The sequence below is a fragment of the Centrocercus urophasianus genome, unplaced genomic scaffold (genome assembly GCF_019232065.1).
Source record: "Centrocercus urophasianus isolate 14NV4802_14NV808 unplaced genomic scaffold, USGS_Curo_1.0 seq_16, whole genome shotgun sequence".
Lineage (NCBI taxonomy): Eukaryota > Metazoa > Chordata > Aves > Galliformes > Phasianidae > Centrocercus > Centrocercus urophasianus.
Window position 1 is genome coordinate 43,735,347 of NW_024884711.1, and position 24,100 is coordinate 43,759,446.

The 24,100-nt window shown below is 45.4% G+C and overlaps 1 protein-coding gene across 1 annotated transcript; it reads left to right on the forward strand.

Annotated features, from left to right (window-relative positions):
* Positions 1–1,958: 1,958 nt before the first annotated feature.
* GARS1 (glycyl-tRNA synthetase 1) lies at positions 1,959–22,964 on the forward strand. The gene is made up of 17 exons (XM_042817348.1): positions 1,959–2,062; positions 4,890–4,991; positions 6,416–6,518; positions 7,530–7,671; positions 8,372–8,460; positions 9,147–9,223; positions 10,477–10,622; positions 11,495–11,644; positions 13,186–13,348; positions 14,288–14,452; positions 15,821–15,928; positions 16,157–16,302; positions 17,334–17,419; positions 19,122–19,231; positions 20,404–20,497; positions 21,250–21,440; positions 22,609–22,964. The coding sequence occupies exons 1-17, from the start codon at positions 2,003–2,005 to the stop codon at positions 22,732–22,734; spliced, it is 2,058 nt and encodes a 685-aa protein (XP_042673282.1). The 5' UTR covers positions 1,959–2,002; the 3' UTR covers positions 22,735–22,964.
* Positions 22,965–24,100: the final 1,136 nt, after the last annotated feature.

The window sequence follows — 24,100 nt, forward strand, 5'->3', positions numbered from 1 at the left end:
AAAAAAAAAAAAAAAATAGAAAAAAGAAAACAGAACGCAAGAGCGGGGGCGGGAGGGGAAGGCGGGGATCCGTCCCGGAGCTCAGCGCCGTCCCCGCGCGTTGCGAAACCGCCGAGGCCCCGCTGCCCCCGGCTGCGCCGCACCCCGGCCCCGCAGGAATGCCGGAGAGCGGGGCCCGGGCCGGGGGCGGGCGGGGCGGCGGCAGGCAGCGAGCGGCCGCTGCCATCTAGCGTCAGCCGGCAGCTTGTGCGCCGGGAGTTTGTGCTTGTTTATACGTAGATATGTACGCGTTCCTCCCTAAAAGCAGTCCTCCGAGGTTTTCTCCCTTCCCTTCCGTTTGGTAGTCTCGCACACAGCCGCCGAGCCTCGTGGGGATGGTAAAAGGACGGCGGGGAGGGGACATCACCAGCTTTTGGGTCTGACTTCATCTCCGCGTTATCCCCCAGCCCCTTCTGGGGTGCTGAGAGCGCTGTGTTTCTGCAGGCTGGGAGAAGTGAGGGCATAGAAAGCATTTGCCGTCTATTCATCCTCTTTGCCTCTTCCTGCAAATCCCTCATACGATAAATCATAGAATCACACAACAGCTTCGGCTGGAAGAGACCTTAAAGCCCAACTCCACAAGCCTTCTGGCACAGCAGGAGCTCTCCAGCTCTCTGAGCATCCCCATGCCCTCCCCTGGACGCGCTCCCACAGCTCCAATCCCTCCCCCAGCATCTCTCCATGCGGGGCCCCACGAGGCAGTCACAGAATCACAGAACAGAATATTTATACAGTCCCCTCCCTGTCCCCGCTGCCGCCCCTCTGCTGATGCAGCCCGGGTTGCTGTCGGCCTCCCGGGCTGCAGGCTCAGGCTGCTGGCTCGCGTGCAGCTTTGCATCCATCAGGACCCCAAGTCCTTCTCCACAGGGCTGCTCTCAGGAAGTTCTTCTCCCAGCCTCACTAGGTTCACTTGCCCACATCCCAGGTCCCTGTGGATAACATCCCTTCTTCCTGTTGTGCTGATGATGTTGGCCCACGATGTCAGAGGCGGGTATTGGTGGGATGGCAGTGAAAACTGAACCTTCCCACCCATATCCCATTAGTTCCATGCGGCAGACGGCAGCGTGACAAAATGCTGACATGGAAGCGTGTATGAAGCAAAGGGGTGGGAATGAATTCCTCTGTGCAGACAAAAAAAATGGCACACGTGGACGCTCACCAGTGTTTGCTGAGCATTTATGGAAACCCAGCCGTGGATGTGAGCACAGCAAGGGCTGGGTGCTGCATTTCAGCAGTGGTGACAGCGATGGTGTCTTCTGGTGCACATATGCCCTCTTGTTCATCGCTCTCAAAAACACAGAGTGAACTACGTTTGAAAAATAGCGTTTTGCATCGGAGAACTTGCTCTATCGACTGGAGTTACTGCGCTCTTCCCATCTATTGTCACTGCCGTACAAATAAATAGGAGGCATTACTTCCGGAGCGACTTATGCGCTTTATACTCAACCCGAGATCAATCCCCCTTCCCTCAGTGTTGCCCAGGGCAGCCGTTATGCTGAGCCCCGGGCAACGGCCGACCTCCACACCTTCCTCCCCCCGCTGCCATTCCGCACTTCCCCGCGCTCCGCAGAGCGCAATCGCAACACTCCCCTACTATGGTCCCTTCTCTGCTGCGTGCGCGCATGCGCGCTTTGCGAGGGTCCGTACACCTTACCTGTGTGTTAAGGCGCCCCCTGGCGGCTGGCGCGGCGCCGTGCCGAATCTGCCGCCGCGTTGGTGGTGGTGGCGGCGGCGACGGCCGCCGCCCGTGCGGAAAGTGCGTCGTCGAGGCGGGGGCCGGCTTTACGCAGCGCGGGGATTTCATCATGCGGGGGGGGGGCAGGGCGGCTCGCCGCGCCTCTCCATGCCGCTGCTGCCGCCCCGTAGCGCTCTGCCCGCCCTGCTGCGCCTCCTCAGCCGCCTCGCCGGCCCGCTCTGCCGCCAGTCCGCTCCGCCTTCCGCTCCTCTCCCGGCCGCGACTCTCATGGACGGCCCGCAAGCCGAGGCGCTGCTCGCGCCGCTGCGGCAGGCGGTGCGGCATCAGGTAACAGAACGTGAGCGGCGATCCGCTGCGAGGGACGGGCGGAGGGCAGAGCTGGGCGCGGAGCCTCCGTCTGGGAGCGGCACCGTGCGGTCCCGTTGTGTCCCTGGGCCTCCGAGCAGGGTTTGCCGGGCTGCCTGCCGTGCCCCAGCACTGCGGAGCTTTGCCTCTCCGTTAAGGGTCGCGGGATGACTTCCCGTTCGAGCTGAGGTTGTGTTGGAGGTCAGTTGTGTCCTTTATCACTGCGTGATCGCCCGATAAGAAGTCACTCGTTTGAGCATTCTGGTATCTGTTTCGTATGGGTGTTATTAGCAGGCGTCTTTATTAACGAGGAGTTTGTGGATGCCCCATCTCTGCAGGCATCCACGGCCGGGCTGGATGTGGCTCTGGGCAGCCTGGTCTGCTGGTTGGCGACCCTGCATACAGCCCAAGTTGAGCACTGTGGTCCTTTTCAACCCAGGCCATTCCATGATTCTGTGTTGATTCTATGATCTTTGTTACCTTTAGCTCCATCATCACCCGAGAAGGATTTGCTTTTCATTTCATAGCTGAACCTTGGTGCCCTTGCAGTGTGAGTGGCTGTACAGCCTGCATGCAAGGAATTTCCCCTTCCTCCCTGCTCAAGCAATACTGCATGTGGGTTCTCCATCAGCATCTGAATCCACTGTCTTTATGCTTAGCTGCTCACGTATCTACGTGTGTGTCCCATATGCTGGGAGATTTCTGCACGTGTTTCCCCATTAAATGGATTTACGGCCTTCTAATTATACCAGCGCTTCAGTGAGTTCTTGTTATGAATCACTGTGCGGCATAATGCCTTGGTAGGGAACTCCTTGTCAATAAAACAGTGACCCCTGGAGCCCTCCAATGTGTGGATGCTGCCATCGCGGCTGTTTAGCATCGGTGTCCCCTCATTGTCTGCCTGTGGGATTGGAGCAGAGCGCCTTGCGGTGCCAGGGAGAGATGTGGGGGTAAACATGCCTGGCTTGGACCAGGACTATTGTCGCTAATGGCTTACAGCAGTGATTCACTGAGATGTTTGTGCATAGGGAAAGAAGGATTGGGGTAGCTGGAACATGATGGTGCAGCAGACCCTGTCTGCCAGCCCTCAGAGGAGTGGAGGAGCGGCTTAATTAAGCCTCAGGGACTCACAGCCTATGGAGAGGGAAGTGAGCAGCGTATCTTCCTGCAGCAGCGCCTGATGCAATAAGCTGCCGTGATCCAGGGGTGGATCCCTCTCTGCTCTATTGGTCCATGGGACAAAGCTGCAGAAAAATTTGCCACATCGAGTGCTGCTGTGCACTCCTCCTCTGGGCTGGGCTCGGGCTCGTAGCTTTAATTAGATCGAGTTCTGTCAGCAAATATAATTGCTTGCTTCAGTGGTGCTGTTTTTTTTTTTTTTTCTTTCCCCTTGCATATGTCTGAATACTCTCTTACTCAGACATCAGGACAAAGAGTTGCTCTCTGCTGCTTCTAGATGCTCTGCATTGAACGGAGTGATAGCTCTGTTGAGTCAGCTGTAGCTGCCTTGCTGCTGCCTTGATGTTTTTACCACTGCCGACCCCTCAGCTCGACAAAGGCAGCTTGAACTTACTACTTTAAAGGGGGAAAAAAAAAAATTCAGATCCCTCCCTCTGCCACGTTACCCAAGAATGGCAGTGAGTGAAACTTTCACATTTTGATAGAAGTAGTTAACAGGAAAGAAACTGCAGCTTTCTTATGTTCTTTTAGCTGACAGGGCTAAAGGAGCCCAGCAGCTTTCTTATTTATCTGTCATATGTTTGTTAATTTTAATGCATTCTTTAGAGTCTTCCTGCTTCTGTGCTTCTTCTATGCTCAGGGGCATGATTTAGCAGAGGGTTGTTAGGGTAACATGGTTAGGTTGTGGTTGTGGACCTGATAATCTTTAAGGACTTTCCCAACCCCAGCGATTTTATGGTTCTATTAATAACATCAGTCTTTAATCTTCCTGGTCTTTGAAGCACTTGAACTTTCTTAAATCTGATTTCTGAATGATAGTTACGCATTCTCTTCTCTTTGGGTGATCAGTGCCTGTGGCATTAACTAATGAAAAAAGCTGGTATTGTGGAAGTGTGATTTTTTTACTCTTTTTTTTTTTGTAATGGAGATGTGCAAGGCATGAGGAAAGTGCTCAACTTGGAGCATCTTAGAAGATGCTCCTTCAGATACTGATACTTCAGGTACTGATGTCTCTGTGCTTTTTCCTCCTGATGCTTTTTCTTTGTCCTCAGTAATTCAACATAGACTTTGGTTTTGACTGAAGAAGAGTGGCTGGAAAGGAAGACTGTTAATTAATTCTGTGTTCTGTGAGATGTTATTCTAAAAAGCTGTGTGCTTATTGGCCAGTTTTGACCAGGTTTAGCAGAGGAAAAGTCTGAAGTGCTCATAAACTTAGAAAAAAAACAAAAGGGGTAGAAAGCAGGGAAGCCTTATTAGTAAGAGAGAGCCCAGAGACTATACTGAGCACCTGAGGATCAAGTTTGTGCATCCTCAAAGACAGAAATTAGGATTTGTGGATGTATTTGTACAGTGGTGCATGGAGGAGTGTATTTGCATGCTAAGATTTAACAATGGGTCTGGGATTTAACAGGGTTGTGGGGAGGCAGTGTTAATTTGGCTAAGGATGCCCAGTTCTGTGAGCTCTCCAGTGTGTTTGAAACAGTTGAAGCAAACCTTTTGAGACTGAAGTGGGGAGTGAGGAGGCAGCACAAACCTTCCCTTTGGGTTGCCAGGAGAGCTGAAATACCTGGAGTTCTTGTCAGTGGTGTTTGAAGAAAGGATCACAATCTTCTCTTTTGTCACCTTCTAGGGAGAACTGGTAAGGAAGCTGAAGGAAGAGAAAGCTCCCCAGGTGGATATAGACAGAGCTGTAGCAGAGCTCAAAGCTCGGAAGAGGGTCCTAGAAGCAAAGGTGAGTCTGGAAGTTAAATGTGAGTTCTGCATTTCTGTCAGAAAAGCCCTGGAATCTCTGCTTAAAACATTTTTACAGCACTGATTCTGACAGAACAATCATAGCCTGCTAGAGCATTCACTTCTGAAATAGCTGACATAGGTGGATCTTTCTGACCAGTGACAGTTTCATTTGTTGCCTGTGAGCATCAAACCTCAATAGGTGAGTGAATAAGTATGAGTTTGTTGTTAATGGTCAAAGTTGAAGTTAGGTGTGTGTGTTACCAGCCCCCATTGACTATTTAGATCTTTTCTGTGCACAGTGAGAGGAAACACTGTTCATTGAGTTTCCTTTCCACACTCCTCGTGTGGCATTTGAATTCCCAAACTGATGTTCAACATGCTTGCTTAGAAATCATATCCTTTATTACACTTTAAACAGAGTTTTTTGGTGATGTCACATAACTTAGGGCTTTCTTCATCCTTTGAGAGCAGGATGCCATGAAATTGTGCCCCCTTCTTAAATATGCCCTGAAAAGTCTTTCTGCAAACGAAACAATAGAACTTCAAGTTCATTTTGTCTCTAGATCAGTAAACATGTAAAAGCACAACTCTGTTCCTCAGCCACGAGGAACCTGACACAGAGAATGGTGAGTTAGGATGGGAAACTCAGTGGCCCTTTGAGCCCCACCTTTTGGTGGAGAACAGCCTGTAGGATGCAGCGTAGAGGTGTGTTTGGCAGTTACACAATTTGTGTGGGCTGTATCCCTGTCAGTGCAAGAGTGACCTTGTAAACACTCCTTGGGAGTGCAGCACTTACATATAGGTGTTTTCTCTTGACAGTGTTTTCAGCAATGCACCTCAGTTGCTTACAACTTATGCAGAAGGCAGTAGTGTGAATGCTTGATTGCTTTAGCAGCTGCTGCTGCAGCTTACAAGCTCTGTAGTTCCTCTGTAGTTCTGCTGTCTTTAAACAGCAGAAACTGAATGTGAAGGATTAAAAAGAGCAGAGTAGTCAAGTGTTATAGATTGTTTGGCTTTATGTCCCCAGACCATATCTTTTCTAAAGTCTGTAGGAGATTCTGCTCCTCTATGGGGTCTTTCACCCCCTTTCATCCAGATCAGGTGAACAGTTGCTGAGCTGTTGATTCAGGATCGTAACAGTTGTTTCTTCATTGGTTGTACAGAAAGGTCCAGGCTTAGCTGCCTGAAAGTTAGACTGCATGAGTCCACCTCAAGTATCTAAAATGCTGTTTTCAAACAGTGACAATGTTTGTCACTGAGTGCTTGAATCTCAGCATGGCCATCCTGCTCGGGAAAATGAGCAGATGCCTTTGCTTCAAAATGTTCCTTACAGACTTTTGATTCATAATGGTAAATGGAGAGGATTTTTCCTTCTGTCAGTAATGGGAGATGTTAACTGTTTTCAGTTTGTTTGAATTACAGGAGTTGGCCTTACAGCCCAAAGATGACATCGTGGACAGAGTTAAAATGGAAGACACTCTGAAAAGGAGGTTTTTCTATGATCAAGCCTTTTCTATTTATGGAGGTACAGATTTAAAGACATTTAAGCTGTAGTTCCTTCAGGCTGGTGTTCTGGTCTCTGTAGCTGTGTGAAATGCTGGACTCTTGGGGTGTTCTCTTAATGCAACCTTAGGTTTCTTTTTTTTCCAAGTTGGTTGTAAACTTTCTCCTCCTTGAGTCTGTTAGCTTTTCCAGAAGTCTCCCTCTCCCTAAATGCAGATGAGTGGAAGTTTTAAGCATTACAGAATGCAAGGCAGTTGCCTCGCAGAGGGGGAGGGTGTTTAGGATTTAAGGGAAGTGATCAGCTTGTTCCCTCATAACCATTTATCTGATTTTTATTTTTTTTTTTTGCAAGATAATGCCCAAAACTAACTTGAACTTTAGAACATGTTACTATAATGAACTTTATTAGGCAGGTGAACTACTGTGGCTGTCAAACCTCTTCATGTAGCTGATTTGAGGCAGCTCAGTGTCAGCACAGTGTCTGTATGGTTAATCCTCTTCAACCTAAGAAAGTAAAATAAATATTTTTCTCTAGTTGGTTTTATTTTTGTGCTTAAACTGGTGATTAACAGGGACATGTCTTACTACTGAAGTAGTTTATTGCCTTGAAACGTGCTTGATTCCTCTCTTTTGTATTCAGATACCTTCTGCAGTTGGATAATATTTTGTGGGACCAATCTATTGATGAGGGAAGTGAAGCTCTTAGAGTTGTTGATTGCACATACCAACAACTGTTTCATCTTCTGTCATTATCTGATGCCCTGGTGCAATCTGCAGCTGAACTGTGCTGAATACTGTAGAGTATTCCCTCCGAGTGCTTGGCAGTTCACTTCCATCGTGGTTCTTCATGTAAAAGTGCTCTGCAATGAGCCATATTCCTTAGTCTGCTAGCACAGAACAGTTCATGCTCAGAAAATTACCTCAGGATTAAACTTGCTGGTGGGAATGCTGAGAATGGAAGAGTTTTCCTCCAGATATTGTAAGTTTGTACCATCTTGCACCTAACACACTTGTCCCCTTTTCTTCTTTGCAGGTGTCAGTGGCCTGTATGACTTCGGGCCTGTCGGATGTGCTTTGAAGAACAACATCATCCAGGCATGGAGACAGCACTTTATACAGGAGGAGCAAATCCTGGAGATTGACTGTACCATGCTCACACCAGAGCCAGTTTTGAAGTAAATATGAATCTTTCTTTCTACAGCATGTCATTTCTGGTCATGGTTGCTTTTTACAGTCTGCTGTAAAATTACCCATAGGGATCTTGAGGCTGGGTCACCCAATTCCACATCCTTTTGTAATGCCAAATAATTACAGACTAGTACACAGATCGAGGTAAGAAGCTGTTGTTGCATAAATGTGGGAGAGCAGTGTGACTGAACTATGTAAGAATCATGTCTTAATGTCTCCTGGCTGTCCCATTAGGTATGAAATTGTCATTATCCCTTCTTCAAACAGGTCAAGAAGACAAGAAAAAGGATTTAAATGGCCTGCCAAAAACTGGGATGCTGAAGTCATGATTTAGAGCAGTGGCCCAATTGTTTTGCCATCCTTCCCTTGGTGGAGGGGTGGCAGCATGCAGTGTGTTAACTGAGCTCTGAATGCAGATAACTTTTCTGTAGCCCAGGAATTGGAAGCCCTCTTTTTATCCATGCCTGGGTGTAGGGACAATCCTGAAGAGTAAGAATTTAGAGCATTTCACCTCCATGTCTTTCTGCTAAGGTTGCCAGCAGGTTGCTGAATATGTCAGGTGCTTTTGGAATGATTCTGAGCTGAGTCAAGAGCATTGCTTTCTGTGGGTCACACACAAATGTCACACTGTACCCAGGGCTGTCCACTAACAGCTTACATGTTCCTTTTCTGTATCATCTGTTCTAGGACTTCTGGCCATGTAGACAAGTTTGCTGACTTTATGGTGAAAGATGTGAAAAATGGGGAATGTTTTCGTGCTGATCATCTCTTAAAAGGTTTGTTTTTCTTACAAGGCCAGTGGGTTTGGGCATTTCTTGTAGTGGTACAGGAGTAGGAAAGGAATATCTTTCTCAAGGAGAGCCAGTTGGTGTATCTGGTCTAACACAATTGTGATCATAGATCATTAATCATTACTTGCTTATCCTTATCAGAGTTCTCTGTCTAAATGTTGTGTCTGTGTTTTAAAGGAAATGCAGGATCTCCAACAAACACAGCCAAAATACTTTTCTCAAATAAGATTGGGAATTCTTGACTTCGTTGTCTGCTTTTGTGTTTCAGGGAGAATGTTCTGCTTATAAAGAGAAACACAGTCTAACCCTACTGTACCAAGTCAGCGTGTGCATCTTAGTGCATTGGATAAAATTAGCTTTGCTGCTTTGGCATCAGGCATTAGTTTTAATTTCAGATCTTCGTAGAATGAGAATAAGGAGGAAGGGGCTTGGGTTTATAGAAATGAGTATCAGAAAGAAATAAGAGAAGGCCCTGTTTTCTCTAGTGTAGATCCTCAGTTGTATATCATCATTGCCCTGACAGGAGTGGAATTAACCTGATAGACACCAGCAAGTCAACTGGTGGTGGATGTGTACTTATGCTGGAGGATCCTCCTGATTTGTCTGCCTTTAGCTTGGGGTCAGTTGTAGGGTTGCAATATAAACTCAGTGTGGGATTTTCTTGCTCACAGCTCACCTGCAAAAGCTTATGTCTGACAAGAAGTGCACAGCAGAGAAAAAGGCAGAAATGGAAAATGTTCTGACACAGGTAGGTGCCTGCATGAGGAGGAGATGAATGCTTCAGGGATGTGTGTGCCTAAGGGAACTGCAGTGCACAGTAGTAATCTGTTGTGTTTCCCTAAGGATGCATAAAACTCTGCACCTCAGAGATGCATGTAGGTCTGTCTGTGTTCTGAAATACTGGAAACTTCCTGGCTAATTCCATCTCCTTTTTTTGTTTGGATAGTTACTGCTGTTGTGGCTGTCTTTTGAATGCTATATTGGTAGGGCTGAAGCTCTGTCCTTGGAGATTGTCTGCTTTGCTGCACTCCACGTGCTGTAAAAAGCCTGTTTCTTCTGAGTCCCCCTTTGCCTTTGTCAAAACCTCACTGCGGGATTGTGATGCAAAAGAGCAGTCAGATGAGTTTTGGCAGGGTGCAGAACCACTTAGCACTGAATTGGGATGTTTTAAAGTTGCTTTGACTTTGAAGCACTTCAGATTTGTTTCTCTTCTCCCACTACCCTGCAAAGATTTTCCTGTCTTTTTTTTTTTTGTCTGCTGAGAAGAGTTGTTGCTCCAGTCTGACATTCCTGAGCAGCTCTGCAGGCATTTGCCTTTAATTTTTGTTTCTTTGGGTTTGTTTTTTTTTTTTGGATGTTTGTTCTGATGACTTCTAGGGTAAATGCTTTGAGAGCAGATGTTTCCTTCAAGAAGGAGCAACTCTTTCTTGTGCGCTGCATCACTGAACAGCAGCCCTTAGCTCTTTCACACTGCAGCTTTGAACCTTTGCAGTCCGTTGAAGGAATCCCTCTATTAATAAACTCTTTCTTTTTCTCCTATTTTGAGGCTTCTCTATACATGAAGTAAGAGAAGTAAGGAAATGAATGTAGGGAAAGCACTGCAGAAGCTTCAGCTTTCTTCTCCCTCGCTGCTGTATTTTTTTTCCTTCCCAACATGCTGTTCCCAATGTTCCAGCTTCATCTGAATAGTTTCAGCTACTGGTGGGTGGTGATGCAGTCCCAGTGACTTTTCTTCTGATTTACACCCACTCACATGCATAATACCTCCATTTCTATGTATCTGAGTTGTGGACTGACATTGCTAAAATGGGTTTGCAGATGTCCAGGGTATACTTCTTTCATTGGTTCAGACTTCAGCTTGTGTGACTATTCTAAGCATGTGTTTCAGAGCTGTGGATCATGCTCAGTAGCAGGTAAAGGGGATATAATTATCTATTATATGTGTCATTATCTATTATCTTATTTACTAATTAAAATAATTCTCTTATGTTTTGATATTAGTTGGACAACTATGGCCAGCAAGAGCTTGCAGATCTCTTTGTGAACTACAACGTGAAGTCACCTATCACTGGGAATGACCTTTCCCCTCCTGTTTCTTTCAATCTGATGTTCAAGACCTCCATTGGGCCCGGAGGAAACATGCCTGGGTTGGTACTAATCTCATGCTGCTCATTCTTCTTCATAGATGATCTGGAATTAACATTGAGGTCACAGCAGGACTGAAGTATGCGGTTTTCTCTTGAGTAACCTTCCCCTGTCTTTGAGTCCCAGCCTTCTATGGCAGTTTATCATTCCTCTTGGCAAAAAGAAGAAGGAGCTGTTGCAAAGTCACAAAAGTACTTGAAGCAGCCAGGCTGTATGGATCACAGCTGTGCCCTTGCTGGTTGGCATTGTCATTTCCAAGAAGTCAGTTAATGTTGGGTCCCCTTCAGTCAGTGATCTCTTGGCTGTAGAGAAGCTGTTGCAGTGTGTACTTTTGACAGGATAAATTTACTTAATGGAGTGATTCATTGGTAACATCATTTACTAGGTATTTGTACTCAGTGTGATAATGCAGAGGCTTTTGTCTTCAGTTGGGAACCAACTGCAAAACTGAAATTCCTGTTGAAAAGTGGAGAATGCTGTAGTTAGGGATGCCCTGAGATAGGTTTCATGATAGATGTCACGCTTTCCATGACTACATGAAGTAGTCTAAGTACGAGATGTTCTCTGTGGGAATGTCTCACATTACTGTTGGGATTCAAAGGGCCTTACCCTAAAACCTCTTCAGTTTGGGAAATAGCAGAGGTGCATTCATGGTTTGCCTGCCAAATCCACATTTGTAAGCAGTCTGGCACAGCCTAGGCTCACGTAGGGCTGGCAGGGAGGGTACAGTCCGTCTGACCTCTATGGTTGTACTGGCCAATTGGTTTCCTCACAGCCTATTGCTTCAGTGTTTTGTGTCAAGGTTTCTATTAACCATTGTTATTTTTCTAACTACTTTCCCCACACATTTGTCTCCCTGATTTTCTCCTTTCAGCTATCTGAGGCCAGAAACAGCACAGGGAATATTCCTCAACTTCAAACGTCTTCTCGAGTTCAACCAAGGCAAGCTCCCTTTTGCTGCTGCTCAGATTGGAAACTCCTTCAGAAATGAGATCTCGCCCCGATCCGGCCTTATCAGAGTGAGGTACTGCAGATTTCCTCTTTCAGCAGCAGGGTGCCTTGGAGTGGGTGGCACCTCCCTTTTGTTTCATTGTTTGTACTGTGGCTTTCACTTCAGAAGGTTTCTGATAATGTGCCTAGTGAGTCTTAGGGTTCCTGGGCAAAGAACCCGTTTACCTGAGGTTTTAACAATAGAGTTCTGTCTAGGATCTGTGAAATAGCTGTTCCATTAGGAACACCTCGATTAAACTCAGTTTTATCACGCAAACTTAGTGGTCACCGTAAAGAAATCATATTAAAAGTAGTTGTGTTCTTTACAGGATGTACAGTTTAGTTTAATCTGTTTATTTTCAGACTGAAATCTGGAATCAAAATGTGATTGACCTTGCAGCAGCGTTTGCTTGTCTCAATTCTGCAGATTCTGCAATTCTGAAGCTTATTACAGAGAGGAATTGAGGAGATTACCTGACTCAAGACCTGTCTTTGTGTCCCAGCATCAGTCCAGCAGGGAGAGCTCAGGATTATTCCTGAGAATTATTTTTGAAGCTTTCTATCTCAGGGTGAAAGTGATTACTGCACTTCTTTAAGGGTAATCACTGCATCTTAACTGAATTATTCTGAGCAGATGTCTCCTCTATCTAATTGGGAATGAGAACTTTGATGTACTGTTAGTGTGATTCTGCTGTACACACAGGCAACGTGTGTTGTGAACTCGGTAACTGATTAATATGGTCTCAGAATGTCACTGAATGTCATTGGCAGGCAGTGGCATCATTAGCACTAAGGGAATGCTTTAGAATTTTCTCAGACCTCCTGTTCTCTCCTGCACATCTGGGAATGAGCAACTTCTGTCATGGAAATACATTTTCAGTCAGGTATAAATCACATGCTTGTGGCACATTTATAGGAGCCACGTTTATAGGAGGTTCTTATGCTATCCTAGGGTATTGCACTCTGATGCTTGTGATTTAAAGTTAATGATTACAGAGAGGTTGTTGTTTGTTTTTTTTTTTAAGGTTTTTGCTAACAAGCTAATTCAGTGTGATTTCAGTCAAGAAGGCTAAGAATCTTTGTGTGAGCGTAGGTGTATTAAAGGCAAGTTCCTCAAACAGAATAGGTTGCACACCATTGCTGCATTGTGGCAGTATGATTATTTTCAAGACATCATCACCTAACTTGGCTCCTATAGGCACCTCTCACATGAGTTAAGGTTGCTGAATTAGATAGTGGATTACTTTTCATTGACCCTATGCAATAGTCTGAAAGAACTGCAGACAGTTTTGGGAAGGATTTCCAAAGGTGGGGTTCTTTGGTTTGAATCACAGTGGTGATAAACGTGGACTAGATATTTATGAATGACATTGTGGGATGTTTTATTGGGAATTTGGGGATTAAAGGAAAGCCAATGTCAAGGCTGGTTCCAGTCTTTCAATTGCCTTGGCTATGAATTTGTTTTTATTTTTAAACCCCTGACTTTCTTGTGAGAGGCAAAAACAGAGTCATTTATTAGGAGGGTTGTGGCAGAAGTACCAAATACTTAATGTAAATGGTTGATGTCTCCATTAGGGAATTCACCATGGCAGAAATTGAGCACTTTGTGGATCCCAGTGAGAAAAATCATCCCAAGTTTCAGAGTGTGGCAGATCTCAACATCCTCCTGTATTCTTCCAAGGCCCAGCTCAGCGGGCAGTCTGCCCATTTAATGCGGCTGGGAGATGCTGTTCAACAGGTAACGTTCCTTCTGTGAGCATGTAGAGCCTGCTCTTAAGACTAGTGCTCTGGAGGCTGAATTGCAAACTGTGTGTTGATGCCAGTTGGGGTTTGCTCCCAGATTTAAGGCTCGGTTCTCTCAGGTGCATCAGTGTGAGTGAGATCTGATCACGGACTCACGTAGAGTCATTGAACAGCTTGGGTTGCAAGGGACCTTAAAGACCATCCAGTTGCAACCCCTTGCAGTGGGCAGGGATACCTTCCACCTGTATCACGTTGCTCAAAGCCTCCATCCAAGGGGCTAGAGCATCTCCAGGGATGGGCTAACGGTGATAAAAGGCTGCAGGTAGTGCTAGGATAGTGGGATCTATCCCTTAGCTATTTGGAGTGGAACAGTAAGGAGTGCTAATATTTGCCAAAAGATCAACAGTGACTGGGAATCTAATACTCAGTTGCTGACCCCCAGCGGTATTTGGCTTGCATGTTGGGGCTTCACTGCATTGTTCTCCACACATGCAAACAATCAGTGAATGGGCTTATAAAACAAAAGCCCTAAACCACAAAAAAGCCTTTTGTATTGAGACTGTAAACTGTAGAGAAGAGCTGTTGTGGAGCCCTGAACCCTAACTGGAATTCACGTGCAGTGTTGTAACACCAGTGAGTACAGTGAGGTCTCTTCAAGTAGGTGATCATCATGGAGAATTAATAATGAGTCCTAGAGTGATAACAAATCAATGTTTTCCATCAGATGGAGCTCCTGGCAGTATTATTAGTTGAATTTGAAGAGATGTAAGAGTGAGTTTCAGAGAGTTTGTAGTACTTTGTCCCAGGCAGCTACAAGAACTTCGGTCTGTAACATTCTTACCAGGTTATGGTAAATCCTGGCTTTACTTCCCTGGGAGTTAACATCTGTGTGTATTGTTTTTGTTTTTTTTCTTCCTGCTTTGGATTCTTTCAGGGCGTGATCAATAACTCCGTTCTTGGTTACTTCATTGGTAGAATCTACCTCTTCCTTACAAAGGTTGGTGTATCCCCTGACAAGCTGCGCTTCCGACAGCACATGGAGAATGAGATGGCTCACTATGCCTGTGACTGCTGGGATGCAGAGTCCAAAACATCGTATGTAAGTGAAAGACTGAAACAGCAAATTCTGCCTGTTAGTTCTGTTGTTACTGTTGGAAGGTGGAGAGTCTGTTTCTGTCCAGCCCCATGTTATTCACACAGTTAGCACAGTATAATCTGAGTCACCAAGGACTTCAGGGGATAAGCCAGCTCCTTTCATGCCTCCGAGCTGTTTGTGCTCATTTGTAGGTCCATTCTTCAGACTGCTTTGCTAGAGACTGAAGTCACCTGTGGATTTTGTACCGATTGAATTTCATTCTGCAATGAAGTGAAACCAAGTCCTGGTGCTTTCCAAAAAAATGCAACCCCCTGTAAGAGTGGTGGCCAAGGATTTGTTTCCATGGAGGTGTTACTCCAGGATTGATTCCTTCCTGCTAGAAATGTTCCTTTCCCACTCGCAAAGCATGAGAAATCAGTTTATTCCTGCCAGCTCAGCCAGCTGGAGCTGAGTGAAAGATTTCCAAAGAGCACTTACCTTCCAGTTGAGTCACCAAGAGCTCTTCAGTTCAGGCCTCTTTGAGTGCTTTGTTTTTCTTTTATCTTGTCGACTGGATTTGGAAGAATGGCATATTTTTGTTGTTGTAGGTGAATCAGCAGTGAGCAGTTAGGGAGCAGGCTTAAATTCACTTCAAATTCTTTTGGAAAGTCTTTGGATCTTTCAGTAAGTGTAAGCCAAAGTGTATCACTTGAATAGTAATTAAACAGTATCTATAATGAGCAGTGAAATAATTCATCTCTTCAAAAGTACATCACCTATGTTTCTGACTTTGGAAGACAAGAATTTATCTCGATATTTGCTTCTTCATATCTGGTGAAGTGTATGTTTTTCAGTTAGCCTTTCCAAAGAGTTTAGAATATGTGCAGATTTTTGGAAGGTACCTAGAAAACTCCAAGTGCTTTAATTCTAATAAAGAGCTGAAAGATGGAAAGGATTCTGCTGAGGTCTGTGGGGTTAGTCTGTGACACTGCAGTGACCATTATGTGAGTGGACCCCATGCACAGCCTCTGTCAGAATAGCCAAAGTGGGGGTCATGTCTTCGTGTGCCTGTAGTATCTGAGTGAAAGGACTGTATATTCTGGCCCCAGCCCCGAGCTGTTAGCACAGCACTGTGCTCTGCCAAGTCATGTGGAAAACCTGGCCTTGAACACAGACACTGGTTAGATAACTGATCATTTCCTCTGGAAACAAATGGAACCATTCTAATGAAGGAGCAACTAGTGAGCGATGGCTGCTTGTTGTAATAGAGCTAACTATGTAGAAAAGAGCAGTCATGGGAGAAAGGAGGGCTTAAGGGAAAACAAACATAAATTTGACAGTTAAGTGGACAGAGAAGTGTGTTAGTGAAAGCTCTCACTTCTGTTTTTTCAGGGTTGGATTGAGATTGTAGGCTGCGCTGATCGTTCCTGCTATGACCTCTCCTGCCATGCTCGTGCCACCAAAGTTCCTCTTATAGCTGAGAAGCTTCTCAAAGAACCTATATCCTTTCAGAATAAACCAGATTCTCTTGTAAAATTTGACAGTGGGGCATCCTAGAGAATATGCAACTCTTCTTAAAGTTAAATCTGTTAATTTATCAGGGAGCAGATTTAACAGTTAGGGATCAGCAGAGCTCTGGGAAATAACCTGCAAAGAATTGAGCGTGTGGGTGATGTCACTTGTGGGCAGAAGTGTCCTGCTTGGCTTTTTTCCTTAACTACATCATACAAAACAGTCAACATTGTTCAGTTTGAGGCAAACAAGGGAGCCATTGGCAAAGCTTACAAGAAGGACGCGAAGGTGGTGATGGAATACCTTTCCATGTGTGATGAGTGCTACGTCACTGAGATGGAGCAGCTGCTGAACGACAAAGGGTGAGCTGTGTGTGTGTGTCTGTGTGTGTGTGTCTGTGTGTGTCCTACCTTCTCTGACACTTCTGATGTGGGTTCCCAAATTGCTGTTTGATGAATTGGAGCCTCCTGAAGCCAGCTTTCTCGTGACAATAGGCTAGCTAGGTCACTTGAAATGTTTTAGTGCTGTTCCTTCCATCATGTCACTGCGGGTCATCCATCAGTGTATATCTGATGTATGCACACAGTTTTGTATTCCTGGTATTCAAATATCTGTTTATTTGTATGGGAATGAGCTTCTGATTGCAATGGAGTTAACCCATAAAGAGGCACAGCTCAGTGAAATGGGTGTTCACCATCTTCCCTACTCTGATTTCAGAACTGAGCAGGGCTGGCAGATAGTTTTAAAATCAAACAGTTCTGAGAGAAATGGGACTAAAGATTTAGTTAAAGGAAGAACAGAGCTGGTGTTCCCCAGCATTTAGTGATACACTAGCACTTGCTATGGTCTTTTATGCACCGAGGCACCAATTTGTGTATCTTTCCTCAACCTGTCTGCGTGCATTCCTCATGCATACAGGGAATTTAAAATATAAGAGATCTCAACAGGTGTCAAATGGACTGAAGCAGGCCAGCAGCTGTGTATGTCAAGGGTAAAATAAGAAAAAAGGCAGAACTGGCATAACTTTTTATAAGTATGCATTCGACAGGATGTGCAGTGTGCAGCAAGTGCCTGTTTTTTTTGTGCCTTTTTTTCCTTTGGTGTTTATTCTTCATTCTGAGATTCTTCCATTTCCTAATTGAGTTTGCCTCAGGCTCTTAACCACAACTAAGTTCAGTGTGATTATAGAAATGGTTGCTTTTAATTTCTATGTGGTAATTTTTGTTACTAACTTGAATTTATTTGAATGGTGATGCCACACGTTTCTTCAATCTCTGGGATTTGCTCTGGCTTCTGTGGTCTTCCTCTCAAAGTAAAGTGATGCAATTATGGAAATATAACCTGTTTAGTTCTTGCTGTAGCTCTTGAATGACTTTTTTTTTTTCCTTTGCAGGGAATTCACTGTTGAAACCGAAGGGAAAACTTTTACATTAACAAAGGACATGGTTACTGTGAAGAGATTTCAGAAAACGTTACATGGTAAATGTTTTGTAGTTTGATCAACAGATGTAAGAGGCAGATCAGGGTATGCTTTGAATGTGGAGCTGATCAGTTGCAGGGTCCTGGTGGTGTTTGTTCCATGGCACAGGAAAAACCTCAAATGTTATTCCCTTGAAATTTGTTTAAAGCAGCTGGAAAAGCTTCACTCAGCAGTGGGATTTCACCCACAGGCCTGTTGTCTGGTCCTGTTCAGTAACCTGTTTCATAGACTTCCTGCTGTATATTATATTCCTGCTGCTTTATTTGCATATTTAGGGGTTTGCAAGGGGGTGTTGGAACCAGCTGCTGTAGTGATGGAGGAGCTGGGGAGGGTGCACCAACTCTGGGAGCCTCAATCTCCAAGTCCATTTCAAGTGTAACAGATGGGTTGTGGCAGTCAGGTGCTGGGGCTGTGGGCACAGTTCTCTGCTTACAGCTCCAGTTTTCACTCTGTTGCCTGCAGCCAGAAGTCTTCTGGCACCTGCCAGCTCACCAAACTGACCAGGCTCACTGGGCTCTGTTAGTTGATGAGGCCAGTCATATCCTTTGACAGCTGAAAATCATACCTGTTTTGATCAGGCTGCATCTCCACAGAGCTTTGATATGGGAAATGGGGTTAGAAGGTGAATTAACAAAATATATGTGGATTTATTTCCCCAAACAAGTCTTGTCTTTCTAGGCAGCTCTGTAAGCACCTCACCTGAGGGCATTTGGGAAGTCTTTGGCATAGCTGGGGGCTGAGGGAGGTGTTTCCCCAGTTTGTAGTGTAACTAATGGCTCATCTTGCCTTTGGTTGGAGCGTGATATGTGCTCCTAGGAAAGAGCAGAGCAACTTGTAGCACCTACAAGCTGTGTTTGTTCTTGCAGCTGGGCCACTGAGATGTTTAGGTGCCTTTCAGTCTGCAAGTGCTGATGCTGTGCCAAATCTTACCTCATTGTAACTTCAGAGAAGTTGCCTGCTGAGCTCCCTTCTTACTTGGGAGAGAAGGGGGAAGAAGCCTCTCTAAGTGATGTGTGGCAAAGGCTGGAGAGAATGACAAATGTATCATGAAGTAGTACATCATGTCTTCTGAGAATTTTTGCAAGCATTAAATAGTTGATCTTCATCCTTTCTCCCCTGTTGTCCCCTGGACACATTGGAGAACAGGGAGTAGAACAGCAATGCAGCAGGCAGCTGAAAAATTCAGGAATGCAGAGGAAGTCTTTATTGGAATTTGAGCTGGATCTGAAACTCCATGCTTCTCTGCTCAGCCTGCTGGATACTGAAGTGGTGTTGGTAGGTGAAGCTGAAGTGGACCAGGGCTGGAGTACTACCCTGCCATCACTCAGGCTGTTTAATTGTTAGCATGTTCCCTGGCACTGTGTGCCACAGCTCCCAGTAAACAGTTTGGAGAAGACTTTGCCCCTCGGAGTGTAAAGTTTTCATCTGCATGGGTGTGTGTTGTGCTGTGCTGTTTGTTCTTAGGGCCAGGGAAGGGAAGCAGAATTGTTATTTACAGCCTAAATGCATTCTACATGTGAATCAAGTCCAGATTTTTTCTCCAGCTGTGTGTATTTAGAGCGGGAATGTTTAACCTTCCTTTTTCCATGTGCTCCACTACGTGTAATCAGAACTTCAGAGCAGAAAGGCAGCTTCAGTGAACACTTTTTTGGGGGGAATAAATTCTTTAATGATGATGTCCATTTTATTTTTGTGTTCCAGTGGAAGAAATCGTCCCAAATGTAATTGAACCCTCGTTTGGTATTGGGAGAATCATGTACACAGTATTTGAGCACACATTCCGCATTCGGGAAGGAGACGAGCAGAGAACGGTGAGCTTTCTTGTGTTTGGGCCTCAGCCTAAAAACACCTGCAGGCATTCACCTCTCCCTACCATGCAGAGGAAGGGCTAAAATAAAGCTGCATTAATACACAGTGGAGATGAGGGAAACCCAAGCAGGCTCTTGAATTCTTGGTTTTGCCAGTGTTGGTGTCATTTATACACGTGTACTGGGAGCACTTGGTGTGTGTGTATGAGGCTCTTAGCATATTGCTGGCAAGAGGGAAGGAAATTCTTTCTTGCTTCAGACTTGGCTGGCAGGGTCCCATCACTTAGAGAAAACACCTCTTCAGTATTTTATTTCCTCTTTTTTGCTGCTTTTCCTTGAATCACACTTCTGTGCAGCAACATAGACAATAGACTGGCCATTTCCTCACTCCTCCCTGAGATGCAACCTGTAATTTTGGGTACCCCAGAATAACTGCATTCCTTTGTGTCTCTGATGTGCTCTGATGTGTGTGCAGAAACAAGATTCAGGAGTTCAGAATTGGGACACAGCTGACTTTCAGTCAGAAACTGCTCATGACATCTAGGATATTGGACTGTGACTTCTGTCCCTTTTAAGTTGCAACTTGCTTTCTGAAGAGCCTGGGCTGCTCTCTGTAATTATGTTGTGTCTGCATTCCTCCCTTTAAGGTCCTGTTGACTGTAAGAGCCAGGAAGGGACTCTTTGGTTCTTTTGGCTCTTTCTTGTTTCTGAGGGTGTCTAAAGAGGATTATGAAAACCTTTGAGCTGCATATATTCCCTGTGCATGCTAAGTTTCTGTGGGAATTAAACAGAATGAGATGGATGTTGTGAGAACTCTTCCCATTAGACTGTACAGAACATTAAATCTCCTGGAGAGAATCCTCTTACCCTTCATTTTCCTGTAATTCAGATGAGAATCACTTCCTCCAGTGAGGATTCTGGTAGATTTTTCTTTGGATGAGAGGTAACATTAGCTGTTAGGAGGGAAGGGGGGAGTGGAGGACAGCTGGAGGAAATCAGTCTTTCTCTAGCAGTGTGAGGTGTTAGTGCTGAAACCCTGAATGCTAATGGCTTACAAAAAGACAGCTACTCAGAATCCCCCTGCCCCTAAGCTCACTCAGAGCTTATTCTCTCCTCTTAAGAACCTACTCTGTTAAGCTTGTATTTATTTGTGCTTTTTCTTTTTTTTCCCTTAGTTCTTCAGCTTCCCAGCTGTTGTAGCACCATTCAAGTGCTCCGTTCTTCCTCTCAGCCAGAATCAGGAATTCATGCCTTTTGTCAAGGAATTATGTAAGTGAAAAACAGCACTGTGGGCCCAGTGGTGATGTGCACTGGGGAGAGAGTTTTATTCCTCAGTGCTGGAGAGGATAAAGTAGCATTGGGTTCGTGTAGCTCTCACACGTGCAAAGGGAAAGCCATTAAACTAAAGCTTTTTATTAGCTTTGAACATCTATGAGTCTTTTCAGACTAGCCTCAAAAATAATTGGCTCTTTGGCTTTCCCTGTGTTGGTTTACAGTGCGTAAGCCCAATTACTTTGTTTTCTGTCAGAATTTCCATTTGTACTGTCTAAAAGTAAATACATGAAGGATAGAAACACAGGCTACCTATCAGGCAGTGTGATTTCTGCTGTCTGCATCAGACTTTGCTCTGGACCTTGCCTCCCCATGCCAAGCCTGCCCCTGCACACACGTTAGGCTGGCTCATTCTTGTGTTAAAGCAAAGCTGTGGCACTGCAATGACAGCTTGGAGTCAGTGACCTTCCTGTTGGTATTGCACTTTGGGTGAGGGTTGAGTGGTGCAGCGTGAGTAGCAGTGTACTTGTGGAGTGGGTTTGAACTTGGAGTCTTGGCAGGGACTGGAACGTTGATTCTCCTATCCAAATCAAAATGAGGACCTGTGGTATTGCTTGAGACCGGGGACACACAGTGCCTCATTTTAGGTAGTGCCATGAGGGTGTAGGAAGCCTCTGCTACAGACAGGTTGATCGCTGAGTATGCAGCGAGTCCTGGTGATTGACTTCCACCTTCTCTGCTTATTGCAGCTGAAGCACTCACCAGGAATGGCATTTCTCACAAGGTGGATGATTCCTCCGGCTCCATCGGCCGACGCTACGCCAGGACTGATGAGGTTGGCGTGGCCTTTGGGATCACAATTGACTTCGACACCGTAAACCGAACGCCTCACACCGCCACGCTGAGAGACCGCGACTCGATGCGCCAGATCCGAGCTGAGGTAAAGGGCAGGCAGATGGGTTTTGCTGCAGCCAAATCGGTTTCTTACAGGGTAAGGGAGATGTTTCTGATCCACCAGTATCTCTGGTCTGCAAGGGAGTTGTCGCCAATTCCCACAAGGAAGAGATTCAAACAGAAAATGCTGGCCTTGCTTCTGAAGTCAGGAGAGGCTTTCATTTTCCTAGGATGCAGCGTTGGTGTTCTTAGAAAGCTGTGCTTCAGCCTGATTACACTGCTCTTTAGCTTGCTTTTCTTCTGAAAACCCTGGCTTGGTTTTCAGGGCACTTCTGAATCCAAAAGCACCAAAGGCAAAAGAATTGTGCCTGCTGCATCCTGGCTGACAGAGCCCAGTTCAAGAACAGTTCTTCAAAGCTTGCTTCCTGCTGGTCTTTTCAGCAGCAGTCAAGATGGTGAAATATTGCCCTAAAGGCATGCCTGCCTTAAGCATACTCTGCTAAGATGGTTGAAATGCAGAGACTGCAATGGCAAATCTCCTTACAGCAGTCTCATTGCCTGTGAGCAAAACGTCTTCTGTGCCCCTTCTGCGTTCTTGGTAGGAGCCAGGCAGAGTTTGGCTCTTATAGCAGCAGGAGGCAGTGCTGAGCTCCCAGGCTGAGCTCTTCCAGCTCAGATCAGTGTAACAGGCCTAGTGAGCTCCTCAGAGCACCCCTCTGCCTCTGTATCCCCTGCATAACCCTTGCTGTCACATAGCACTGTCATCACCAATTTTCTGCCAATTTTCTGGTTTTCTTTAGCTGACTCTTCCCAATATTGCCAGTGTACAGTGTACAGTGAGGAGCAATGACAAGGCAACCAGCAACTCCTTTCGTTCTGGTCGTAGAGCAAATTGTGGCCTGGCAAACCCTTGGCTTACAGCATCTTCTGGATATGTGTATTGTTTTCTTTCCCTTACAAAGCTGTAACATAGTGTTAGGAGGGATTAATCCTGCTGTGGCCCACAACAGTGACAATTTCTTTCTCCTCATGTGTTACCCTGAGAAACTGAGCAGTCTGCTGAGATGACACAGTCTGTGATTTAAGTCATCCTATTAGCTAATGCAGCTGGTGTGTTTTTTTCTTTTTGAATTGCCCACATTCCCCAAATATCCAGCAGAACAAATAGATTCTGATAGGTTCATGTTCCATTTGTGTTTGTGATTTGTCTACAGGTCTCTGAACTTCCTGCCATAATTCGTGACCTGGCGAACGGTTATCTAACTTGGGCTGACGTGGAAGCCAAGTATCCACAGTTTGAGGGACAAGAGACTGGCAAAAAGGACACAATAGAGGAATAAAGAAAAGGAACTGAAATAATACCCCGTCACATGTCCACTTTTTACTGTTCATGTTAATATGAAATAAACTTATCGTGTATTATTCAAAGCTGCATTGTTTGTGCACACAGGGACTATTTGTTTTATTTTTTTCCCCTCAATCGCTGCCTGAATTGAACTTTAAAGGTAACTGCATTGGAATAAAAGGTGTTATGAATAAAAAGGCCATTATATATGCCTGCTTCTCTGTGTTTGTGCAGCCTTGTGCTTTCTTCAGGAATGACTTGTGGTTGGTTTATTTGTTCCTCATGCTGATTGTGGATGTCAGAGGATTATTACAGTCCCTCAAGACCGTACCCCCCTGTCATCAGCTCACATCACTTTGGATGCCCAAGCAAGATGCTGCATGCTGTCTGGCCTCGTTCATGAAGGGATGTTGAAGGTATCAGTCCTCATCACTTTGTGGTGCTTCTTGCAGCTACCATAAGAGATGGGGCTCTGTGCTTTTTTTTTCTGTTGCAGGTGTTCTGTGATATTCTGCAGAATTAGGAGCATTTGCCTGCAGGCGAGCAAAAGGAGTGGGAAATCCAATTCTTGTTCTTGCTTGGCACAGGTTTGCTTGATTGAGGGAATGAGATGGCTGGGGCTGTTCAGCCTGGAGAAGAGAAGGCTCTGAGGTGACCTGATAATAGCCTTTCAGTATGTAAAGGGGGGAAACGAGAAAGAAGGGGACAGACTTTAGCAGGGTTTGTGGTGATAGGACATGGGGAAATGGTTTCAGACTAAAAGAAGGGAGATGTAGGTTGGATGTAAGAAAAGAAGTCTTGTACAGGTAGGGTGGTGAGGCATTGGAAGAGGTTGACCAGAGATGTGGAAGCCCTGTCCCTGCAGACATTCAAGACCAGGCTGGACCAGGCTATGAGCAACCTGATGGAGCTGTGTGAGTCTGTTCATTGCAGAAGAGATAAATCAGATGACCTTGAAAGATGCCCTTCCATCTCTTAAGGATTCTGTAGTTCTGTGAATGTGGAGAGCTAGCAGGATCACTTTTTTCCATTCAATGCCTTCTGGCAATAAAGGGTGAAACCAAGGATTGCTCCAAGCAGGTGAGATGAGAGACCTGTACCCCACTTCCCATGGGGTACTTCCCACCACCCATATGCCTCCCTATAGATGGAGATGGCACTTCTGTGGATAGCACTAGCCCATCTGTGACCCACACCATTTAAGAGATACCAACACCTACTTGTGTTTTGGTCTCTGATCATTTGTTTGTATCATTTGTAAGCCTACTTCATGTATGCTCCAGCCCATGGAGAGGGCTCTCATACTGCTGCAGTTCACCTGCCTGCCCTTGCTCCTAGCAGCTGAACATGAGAACTGATCC